This window comes from Camponotus floridanus, unplaced genomic scaffold (genome assembly GCF_003227725.1).
Source record: "Camponotus floridanus strain SB8 unplaced genomic scaffold, Cflo_v7.5 scaffold120, whole genome shotgun sequence".
Taxonomy (NCBI): Eukaryota; Metazoa; Arthropoda; class Insecta; order Hymenoptera; family Formicidae; genus Camponotus; species Camponotus floridanus.
In genome coordinates, this window is record NW_020229238.1 from 307,748 (window position 1) to 319,759 (window position 12,012).

Below are 12,012 nucleotides of genomic sequence, written 5' to 3' on the forward strand. Positions count from 1 at the left end.
AAAGATATTTATGTGCATTATTTAAAATGGAACACTATGTGTGTGTATTTTATCGTACGTCTCGTTTGAACGCGTCATAAAGAGAAATACACAATTTTTTTTATATTATTATATTTAAATATATCTCCATTATGCACATATGAACTTAATGCCATGATTTTATACAAATATGAAAGAAGCTCCAGAAATTTTCATAAATATAAAAAAGAAAGAGCAAATATATATATATATATATATATATATATATATATATATCACATTACAAATATTAATAACATCATAAATAATATTGCGAGATTCGATTAGAATTTTAATTGTTAAATATCCACGTATTTCGCTTCTAACGCTCTGCTATATGAGTCTTTAGGAATGCGATCTGCGCTCTGGATTCTAACGCGGCCAATTCCGCCACAATAGGAGCCATTTGTTGGACATGATTCTCGTAATTGGAACCTATGAGACATACGAGTCGTTTTAATAATAGCCTCGTTGTAACACGCAATACAAAAAACAATATTACATACCCATTGCCATTCTTTTTTCACCATATGTAACTTTTCCATCAAAGTCATTCAGCGGCACTTTTATATCCGGGTCGACTTGTTGAATTGTCACGTTCAAATGATCCTCAATCTCCGCCAAATACTATGGATATTTCAGTTGGTTATCAAGTTTTATATAAATATAGAATTTATTTCGAATTTTCTCTATCGAAAGACACAAAATAGATTGTAGAGACTTACCTGAGGCTCATTATACCACGTACAGCAACCACCTTGATTAGTCAGACTGGTGTTTTGACAATTTCTCCCACGAGAAGGACACCATTCACCATGATACCACACCTTCTCCGGGACACTACTGACCAAAGAAATTGCCAAACCCATTCTCTCAGCTCTGCCAACTCGTCCAATGCGATGCACATAATTGGACTTTTCATCGGGCAGAGTTATGTTTATCACTGGAAAGATGATATAAAGAGATAACGTAACGTGATCTTTCCAGAAAAGGCTTCACTCGACTGCGAATTACTTACTAAAAGGCAGGCCGGTGATATCTAATCCTCTGGCCGCCACATCGGTGCAAATTAAAAATTTCACCTCCTGACGTTTGAATTTCTCTAGATTGGCTTTACGCTCCCCGGGCTTCCTATCTCCATGCAAACACACACACGAGAACTGCTGTCCACCGGCCTGTTTCAGGTATCTCTCGAGATTATCGCAATCGAGTTTCGTCCTGCAGAATATCAATGCCCGGTCCATCCGGTGTTCCTTGATAGCGCGAATGCAGTACTCTCCCTTCAGCATCTTTACAGCCTCCGACAACGTCTCTGTAAGATGAACGAGTATTAATCGTATCCATCTCGTTTTGTCGCATGAAAATTATAGTTATTTTTAATTATATTTAATTATATTTAATTATATTTTATTATAGTTATTTTTAATTATTAATTGTTGAAAAAAGCTCTCTTAATATTTAACAATACATAGGAAATTCAAAGGCGATAGAGAGCATGATTCAATAAATTTTCTTTGGAATACAGTAAAGATATATGATGATTTAATTTAAATCGAATATAAAAAAAATAAAAAAAAATAATATATACATAATTCGAAGTAATAATAGGAAAGACGTCTTTCCTATTATTACTTCGAATTATGTATATATTATTTGTTTTTTTTTTTAGAAAATTTATTTAATCATCTGTCTATCGCCTTTGAATTTTCTATGTAGTTTTAATTATAGTTATTTTATCTAACCGGCAGTACTGTTTCCTGGTCTCACGTTATCTCTCGCATGTACACCGTCAGTTTCTAAATGATTTCTCAGATTATACCACGATTTGTCCTTTTGCGGATCTACCATTACTACGACATGATGCACAGTCTCGGGCACTGCGTCTTCGCCCTTTAGATCTACCCAAGTTGGAAAATGCATTAAACGTTCCTACAAATGACAAATATTCAAAAATATTCAAAATTCGATATTGCGTTTTCATTTACTTTTCATAACATATTAGTCAATGTTAGACAGATGTCTCGATGCAAACTTACGGCCATCTTTTTAACTTCGAATGCGTGTAACGTTGCCGAGCAAACGATCATCTGCAATCTCTTGCCGTCCGACGTGATTTTTGGGATCTGTTTGTGCAGGCGATCGATAAGTTCGGTGTAACCCTGCTTCAATAATCCGTCAGCTTCGTCCAGCACAAAGAACCTTGAAATATATTTATTTATTTATTTATTATTTATTTATTATATATTATTTTATTTATTAGTTATTTATTATATATTATTTTATTCTTATCTCTTCTTATTTTTATCTCTGTTATTTCTTTTGTAATTGAGCGACAAATTACCTGCAATGCGTCAACAACAAGTAACCGCCTTGTATAAGATCCTCTAGACGTCCAGGAGTCCCGACGACTATATCCACACCAGAATTTAAGACGGCAATCTGTTCTTTCACGTTTACGCCACCGATAACGAGTAATTCTCTAACCGTTGGATTTTTCACGTGTGTTTTGAACTGAACAAATGATAAGGTCATTTCATTAATATCACGTGTACAATTTCAATGACAAAATTTCTTCAAATTTTCATTTACCTTTTGAATTTGATTGTAGGTTTGTTCAGCTAATTCGCGGGAAGGTTCTATAATGATTGCTTGGGGTGCATTGTTTGTCGGTTTATCGCTACCCTTTGATTGGTTCTGATTGCTGCTGACTGGATTACATTTGACGGATTCCTTCGAAGCGGATGATACGGCCACATAATCATTTGGAGGCGAGTGCTTAAATGGCTGCGCTCCAAAATTGAAGGCCATCTCGGCATTTTTTAATACGACAGCTGGATAATAAGTCTGCGACTTTTGCTGCGCGTTTAATGTAAACGCGACGCCCAAGTCCACGCCGTTTTTGGAAAACTTTATTTCACCCCTCGTCAAGTCGAGAAAGCATCCGATCACATCGTGCATCCCAAAGGCCTCCCCATAGTTGTCAAACTGCTTTGCATTCGATTTCTTTCCAGTACCACCGAATCCATAGCCGAATTTATCTGTTCCTAAATCCAAAGAGGCCTATTCCAAGAACGAAATTCTTAGGATTATAACGAACTTAGAACAGTGATAATTATATAAGAATACTTGCCTGTGATGTAGACCAACCAACTCGGCATAAACCTTCGTCGGTAACTATGGCCTCAAAAAAGTACTTGCCATTTCCTGAAATCCCTTTATTTGCACGACACCCATGCCACTCTTTTTGCTCTCTACTCTGGCATCTTAAACCATCCGGTGTTACTGCCAAGGCTCGTCCTCTATCAAATAGGCTCAATCCCCAATGTGTTGCTGTAAGATGGCAAAGTATTTATATTATACTTTCAAGGATGAATTTTAAAACTTATAACTGCCATAATTTAATACACACGTTGTTGAGCCTGTGCGACAGCTGCACCTCCTTTTCCAGACTCCAAATCTTTGAGAGTCTCCCAGACTATTTGTAAAATGGGCAAACAGAAGGCGCCAGTTTTTCCGCTACCAGTTTCCGCAGCCATCAGTACATCTCCACCGCCCAGAATAAGTGGAATGGCCTCAGATTGAACATCGGTTGGCAATCTATAATTTATAATCTCTTGAAAATATAATAATCATTCAAATATAATTATTTGTTAGATTTTTCTGTTAGATGTTATATTTTTTTCAAAACAAAAGTTACATCTCAATTTTACTCACGTCCAGTCTATCTCATCAACTGCCTTTGCTATCTCTGGCAAAACACCCATTTCTAAAATATGAGAAAATTGATTATGATGTGATTTCAACAAGATATAATACAAGATATGATGCAATAATTATTACACAAATTATTGACATCTCTGAATTGATATTTTGCACGATTTAAAATTACAAATAACTCGTTATAAATATCTTACCTTCGAAGGCAGTCATCTTTCCTCGACTATGTTTGACTATATTTCCTTAAATATATCCCGGCAGATTGCGGCAAATCAGCTGTTCTTGATCTTGATTTTTCACGACACCGTGCAAATTTGCGAATACAATACGCATGTGCAAGGATTCGTTTAAAAATCATATATACGGAGACAGAAGAGTTCTTTGTCTTGATTGGTCGATGAAACATTACTTTACCTTACGATAAGATTTACGAACACACTCTAAAACTATTCGTACTAAAATGTCTCGGACACACTTTTTTTGCTTTTTTCACGCATGCATAGCATAATGGCAATGAAATTCAGGGATGTTAGCAAATAATCGCGAAAATCTTAATGTCTTGAATATTATTGACATATTTAATGCAGAAAGCGACACATTATAAATCTAGAGAAAAGTTTGCAATTATCTAATTTTATATTTCACAGCATTTTCAAGTCATTTTGTAGAAATAAATAAATAAAATAAAATAATAAATTAATAAAATAAATAAATAAATAAATAAAATAAATTAATTAATTAATAAAATAAACAAATAAATAAAATAATAAATTAATATAATTAATTTATTAATTAATAAAATAAAAAAATTAATTAATAAAATAAATAAATAAAATAAATAAATAAGTTTTTCCACAAATTTGATACCAGAGAGAAGATTGAGAGATGTCATGGCTCACTTTTAGGTGATTCCTGGAAGCAACACTCCCTCTGTGAACATTAAAAACGTGGATAAGAACTTCAAAACCAATGTCCACGAATGTTCTTAGAGGGTAACATATATGTCCCTCTGATAATATAAATAATATAAATAAAAATATAAATAATTTAAGTAATAATAATTTATTATATAAAAAAATTAGTACATTCTCTCTTTTCACGCTATTATTTATTTATTTATGTGTCTTCTTTTTCTTTTTCTCAACATCATTTATTTATTTATTTATTTAATTCACTCTAAGTCAGTCTTTTAAAATGCAAAACTAAATATTATAAAATTTAACTTCGGAAAAGCACAAAGTAAAACAATCGATTAAATTCAAATCATTAGCATAACAAAAGGTTTCGTGATACATCAATCGTTTAATAATTAATTTAAAATAAAATATACCTCTATATAATTTAAAATTCCGCGTGTATATGTAGTACGCAAAATATTTCGGCAGAGAATCAATAATATCATGTTTGGCCTTGGCGATAGCAAGCGCGCTATACGTGTCACGATTTTATTATCATTCGCACGGTGACACTTGAATAATAAAGTAGTAGAGCATGTGAAACGCTTCGTATATTATCAAATTCTTTTTCCAATCCGATCGTGACTAACATTGCAACATAATTCGTTATAATTATTATAATTAACAAGTATCTTTGATAATTGACAAGTATCTTGATTAAATTTTTCTAAAAAGCAAATATAAATTAATTATTTTTATACAAGATACATGAAAACTATGAATATATTAACATTTAATAGATACATTGTAATATATTAATATTTAATTATAATAATATTAATATTTAATAGATACGTTTAAAATATTTTTTATAATATATTTATTTAGATATTTTATATATAAGAATTAGATTTTTTATTCATTACACTTTTTAAAAGTTATACTCAAGAACAATTTTTTTGATAATTGTGCAATTGATGATATTAAATATCTGTTCAACGGATAAATAAAAATATAAATAGGGCGTAATAATTAGTTTTTCAAAATCATTTATTTTGGACACTTTGCTTTATATAAAAGGGATCTATAAAAGTACTGTTTGTTTGCATGCTTAATTGTGCTTGGCGTTTATATTTATAACAAATAATCAGAGGAAGTTCTCGAAATTGTAATTAATATTACTGCGAGTCATTTTCCTCTTTCTCTCTCTCTCTTTCTTAAAAAAAGAAAATTATTTAGATGTCTTATTTATATAATAATCATAACATATATGTAGATATTATACAAAAAAATATTAACTTGACTAAATATGTTTATTTCGTTATTGTTTCCAATCTGATAGTCAGATCGCAAAGTCGAAATTAATATAAAGATTCGTGATACATCAATCGTATAGTAAATTAATCAATAATTTAAAATACTTCTCTAAATTAATTTAATATTTCGCGCGTATATGTATGCTATATATAAAATATTTTTGCAATAAATTAATAATAATACCGCGTCCGATCTTTGCAACATATAACGCATTAAAATATTTACATGTTTTAGTTATATTATCATTCGCGAAATAAATTCAAACAAAATAGTGATGCGAGAAGCTTCATCAAATTCCTTTTTTAAACGTGTGATTTGAGAAGTATATTAGAAATTATAGAAATATTATATAAGATATTATATAATTTGAAATAATTATTACTTAATAATTTTATATATGCTAAATAATACGCAAAATTGTGTCGCGACGATCTTAAAATGCATATTAGCGATGTGTATGTACAATTTAATCAAAAATCAAAGTGATAGAAATCTAAGATAAGAAATAATCATTTCGTTGCAATCTTTACGGACAATAATTATTATTTTAATGCTTAGAGTCACAAATTTCATCCGTGTTAGTTTATCGTTCTACTTGACAATATAAATATAATTTGGATTATGAGAGAACACGAAGTAAAACAATCGAATTATAAATGCAAATAATTAACATAACGAAAAGTTTCATGATAAATGGTTTAATAAATAATTAATCTTAAACAATAAATTAAAATACTTCTATAATTTAATATTCCGCGCACGAATATTTTATATTACAGAAAATATTTCGGCAACGAGAGAATTATCAATAACACCGTGTCGTTCGATCTTGATAAATAGTATCGCGCTATTGTTAATATGTTACACGGCTTTATTATCATTCGCACAGTGATCTTGAGTAGTGACGAGACAGATGTTTCACATATTATCAAATTCTTTCTTTACATAGTCGACCCTGACGATATAAACAGTACCGCGGTAATATTCTTAACTTACGATCATTCGGTCAGTGGCTCTTGAGCAGAGTAGAAGTAGTGATGTGAGACGTTTCATATATTATTAAATTCTTTCTCTAAACACAATTGCAAATGCAACGAGGAACTTTTCATGAATGAGTGTAAGTGCAACGAGGAATTCAAATGAGTGCAACGCGGATTAAAGTGCTACGAGGAAAGAGCGAAGGAAGCAAAAGAAAAAAGGAGGTTTTGGAAGTGGATCAATAAGATATGATGTAAGTCATCAATATAAATTATTTATCACATTCGTTATTTATTATATTGTTGCGTCCCCGCGTCCCGTCCCGCTGAATGTATTCGTCACCTGTTGAATTCTTTCGAAGAAGATCGTTTCCGCGCGCGTAGTCAAGATATTGTTATAAGCAACGACTTTCAGAAAGTCTAAGCCCAGCTGTCAAGTTGTGCGGATGCGCGTCTATTTGTGATCCGTTTTAGGATTATTCTAATTTCTTGTATGTTACTCGCGATTTATTAAAATTCTTGTGCATCTTAAATCGCGGTATTTACGAGTTTACGAGCGTATGCCGATTGTGTCGCGCGTGTTCGATATATATCGTTCCGCGCAACAATATATAAATTACAGACCTGCGAGGTTTTTTTTTAAGATGCAATAGTGATTTCCGACGTAATTTTGTGTGTTGAATCCGAATCTGGCCGCCGAATTTGCGTAGCACGTCACGTTTTTGAGTAGTTTGTAATTGAATGGCTTAAAAATCGCTATTTTGGCCAATTTCATGAATTTATTGTGCGAAAAACTAAATTTTTTGAAATATTTCGGTCAATGGCATCGTATAATACTCACTTTCGTCTTTCAAATCCACTTTCGATTACTGCTGCACGATTTTTTTTCGCTCAGATATACAAGTTATAAGACTGGTCATGCATAGGAATTTAATAAGCCATTCTAAATCAACCGTGTCACCTCTCTATCTCACTATGAATCAAAATTAGGGTAAAAATATATATTTTTAAATACCTTCTGTCACCTTTTGAAATTAAAAATGGCGCATCCAATAAGCGAATCACAATAAAAAGGCATAAAATTTAGAAAAATTTATCAAAATGTATAACATCTGTATTAGACATTTTTTTACAATATTTATTTGGCCAACCGAACCTGACATATGTCAGTCTTTTCAACTTTCAAGATCATGGATCTACCATATTGATGTCTATATAAATTTTCTTTAATGTAAATTTTTTTACAACGTCATACTTATATATCTCAGCGAAAATCGTGCGGCGGTAATCGAAAGTGGATTCGAAAGAAGAAAGTGAGTACTATACGATGCCATTGACAGAAATATTTCAAAAATTTGGTTTATTTACAATAAATTCATGAAATTGGCCAAAATAGCGATTTTTGGGCTATTCTACAAATAACTCAAAAACCTGACGTGTTACGCAAATTTGGCGGACAGATTCGGATTCAGCGCACAAAATTACTCAAAAATCACTATTGCATCTTTAAAAAAAATGTTGACCCCCTTTTCGCAGGCCTGTATTATTCATCAATAGTATATATGTATATTCAAAATATACATATTTCTTGTTTCGTTTTATTTCTTTGATAATGATTTTCAATAGTGATTTTAAATTGTGACATAATATACTATATAATACACATACTTATAAAAAATATTCCATTTTATTTTAAAATAATTAAAACATTTACAAAATTTTTTATTAATTAATATTTTCAGATACGTTTTATATTTTATAAAATATTTCATATTAATATATTTATTATATTAAATACTTCATATATTAAAAAATAGAAATTTTTTATTTATTATATTTTTAAAAATATATAAGTATATAATTTATATTTAAGAAATATAAATTATTTTATAATTACGCAATTTATAACATTAAAATATGTTTATTTAAAAGTAAAAATGTAAAAATTAATTCCGCGCAATAATTAGATTTAAAATCAATTATTTTGAACATTGCTTTATATAATAGATTTTCTCTTATCTTTTATATTTTTATTTATCTTTTATATTTTTATTTATCGTTTATATTTGCAAATTAAAATTCATATAGTATATTACAAAATTAATTATATATTATATTATATATAAAATTATATATAATATAACCCTCCCATGGGGTACACCTTGTCGCGGTGGGAGGGCTTAGTACTTGGATGGTACCTTGAGGTTTATTTTAAATTTTTCAATTTATGATAAATCTTAAGGTGCCTGAATGGGAAGCTAAGTACCCTTTCGCGTCGTCGGTGCTGTCAACGTGCCGCGGAGGGCAAGTGCTTCGTCAACGCGTCGCGTTTTCGCGTTGTAATTCTCGTAAGTGAAATAGGATTTTCGCTCGTACCGAAACCGGGAGTTGCCGTTAAAGGTATATACATATTAAGTATATACATCGCGCGATCAAATATAAAATTTTTAATCGCATCGAAATAGTGCGGGAGTGCCGTTCAGTATCGTGCGTAAAATAACGAAAATAGCGATATAAAAATATCGCTCGCGAGTGCGGGAGTGTCGTTAAAAGAATCGCGCGCCAACAACATGAGAGGAGGAGGAGGCCTGGGAGAGGCATCTTACATCGGCGGAGCAACCTGATGGTGAATATCTATTATTTATATATTAATTGTTGTAAATCGTTAACTTGTTATAAACAAACAATAATTCGATCTTATTATTTAAATGAATTAAAGAGAAAGATTTTTATAAAAGTCATAAAATTTTCTATTTAAAATACAATTTCAAAAATTTATAAAATTTTTTCATACGTGTTTATCTGCTTATTATTTTACACATCGGGTATAAAATTCCACGCGATAAAAATTTTTTTAAATATTAATTGCATTTTATGAGCGTTATTATAAATGAATTTTATATTTGTATGTTACAGACAACCAGCTTCGATAACAACAACTCCGCTGTTGCGCATCAGTGCCGGTGAGTGAAAAAAACTTCTATTTAACTTTAAGGTAACGGATTCGTAGAGATTACAGATGTAGATGTAGATTGTAGATTGTAGATAAATCTGTTGCCTTAAAATGGAAGAGCTAGAATGGATTAAATTAAATAAATTAAATAAAATAATTAAATTAAATTAATTAGATATTATTAAATTAAATTAACAGATGCTTATTTTATTAAATTAAATTAATGCTTATATTATTAAATTAAATTAATAGATGCTTTGCATCTATTGCAAAAATATATTAAAATATTAATTAAAAAGAGAAGAGACCAAGAAAAGATTTTTTTGTAAAGGTTTTTTGTCTAACTTATTAAATAAAGAACACGCATTAAATTATTAATTTTATCAATTTTTGATGCTAATTTATTCTTATAATACGCACTTATCTTCTAATTGCTCATAGCTCATCCATCATAGAATTTGTTTGTAGATATTGTCTTTAAACTTTACTTTAACTTAATATAAAGCCAAACACTTAATTAATTAAATAATTTGTAATATGATAAATATACACACATTAATTATATATTTTATTATAAAATATAATTTATAGAAATTTGTAGTAATTTGGCTTTATTTCAGTTAAAATAATGTTATATTCAATATTTAACGAGCGATCGTGAAATCAAACGATCGTTACTAAATGAGCGTAAATATTTCACGCTCTTTCGCCGGTAATTATCCGGCAAAACAAGGAGTAATTATCTCCTTCTTCGATCTCTGATTAGAGATCAAGAAAGAAAGTGGTCAAGAGAAACAAAAGGTAAGTTCAACTGATCTGAAGAGTACGATTAGGGTACGTGGTTAGAGCACGCGGTTAGGGCACGTGACTAAAAATATATATACATGATTAGGTGATGATTAGAGATAGGTTCCTCAAATCTGGAGTAATTTTAGTTAATTAGGTAGTAGGGTTGTTAAGGCTATTAAGTCTAAAATCATTAGAATTCTTCTATTGATATTAGGGTTGATAGGGCTCTAAGATCATTCTTGAAAGAATTCATCATTTCTCTTCAAGAATTCTTTAATAGTAGGAATTGTTAGAGCTATTAAAATTATCCTAAAAAAATCCTTTAATAGTAGGGCTATTAAGTAAGATTCATTCTTTTTCTTAATATTCCAATAATCCTAATTAAAATTATTATAATTAAGTTGAATTTATTTTTAAAAACGTTGTAAAAGTAAATATAACATGTTTTAAGAATAAAAATGTTTTAAAAGTGAAATTTAAATCATCAAAATTATCTTCAGAAATATTAAAGAAATTATATAATTATTAACGTTTAAGAAATAACATGTTATATTTTATTTTAAAAGTTAAAAATATATGTGTATTAAATCAAATATAATATTAAAACTAAATGTTAATGCTATCAATATCAAATTATTATATATTTGTTATTAAATATTTGAATAAATGGAATATTATTATTTGATATTGATAGCATCATAAATTTGTAAATTATAAATAGTTATAATTGTATTTTAATTATAATTTAACATTGATATTATATGATTATGTATCATATTGATTAATTGTACTAGACAACGCAAAGCGCGCGCTTTGCATTGCCATTTATTCCCTTTTATTATATATACATTTCTCACTGTCACACAAGCTGTCAAAATTTGTAATAATCGCAAATGACAGCTGCTCACAATATGAAATGAGCGCAGTAAAAGAACCAATCGGCATTGCGGAAAAGAGGAACAATACTTTGAGATTTTCGAGAATCGACTTAACATGCCTTTTTTAGAATAGGATTATATTATATGAATCTATGGTGGAAGGAGAAGAATGACCTCCTTCATTCAAACAAGCCATACAAGAAACAATTAAAAAACAGACTCTAATAAACTTCCAAATTGGATTGCGAGACGAATTAAAAATTCTCGTGCGTTCACAAAGATACACCACGCTCCAAAAAGCGATAAACGACGCGAGCGCGGAAGAGAAGCTTATCGGATCGTTCATCACACGAGCACCCGGCTTCTATAATAAAAATAAATTTGATACTAAACACGCGCGACCAACTCGAGACACAAACATACAATGCTATAAATGTGGAAATTCTGGGCACTACGGACGCGATTTT

At 30.1% G+C, this 12,012-nt stretch overlaps 1 protein-coding gene across 1 annotated transcript; it reads right to left on the reverse strand.

Moving 5' to 3' along the window:
• Nucleotides 1–243: 243 nt before the first annotated feature.
• Nucleotides 244–4,048, reverse strand: LOC105255387 (ATP-dependent RNA helicase Ddx1). The gene is made up of 12 exons (XM_011264645.3): nt 3,933–4,048; nt 3,733–3,784; nt 3,428–3,615; nt 3,149–3,348; nt 2,608–3,078; nt 2,360–2,529; nt 2,055–2,217; nt 1,761–1,947; nt 1,037–1,330; nt 744–961; nt 525–645; nt 244–453 (listed from the first exon to the last, which is right to left on the reverse strand). Exons 1-12 carry the CDS (start codon nt 3,946–3,948, stop codon nt 341–343), a joined length of 2,193 nt encoding a protein of 730 aa, XP_011262947.1. The 5' UTR covers nt 3,949–4,048; the 3' UTR covers nt 244–340.
• Between the last annotated feature and the right edge of the window lie 7,964 nt (nt 4,049–12,012).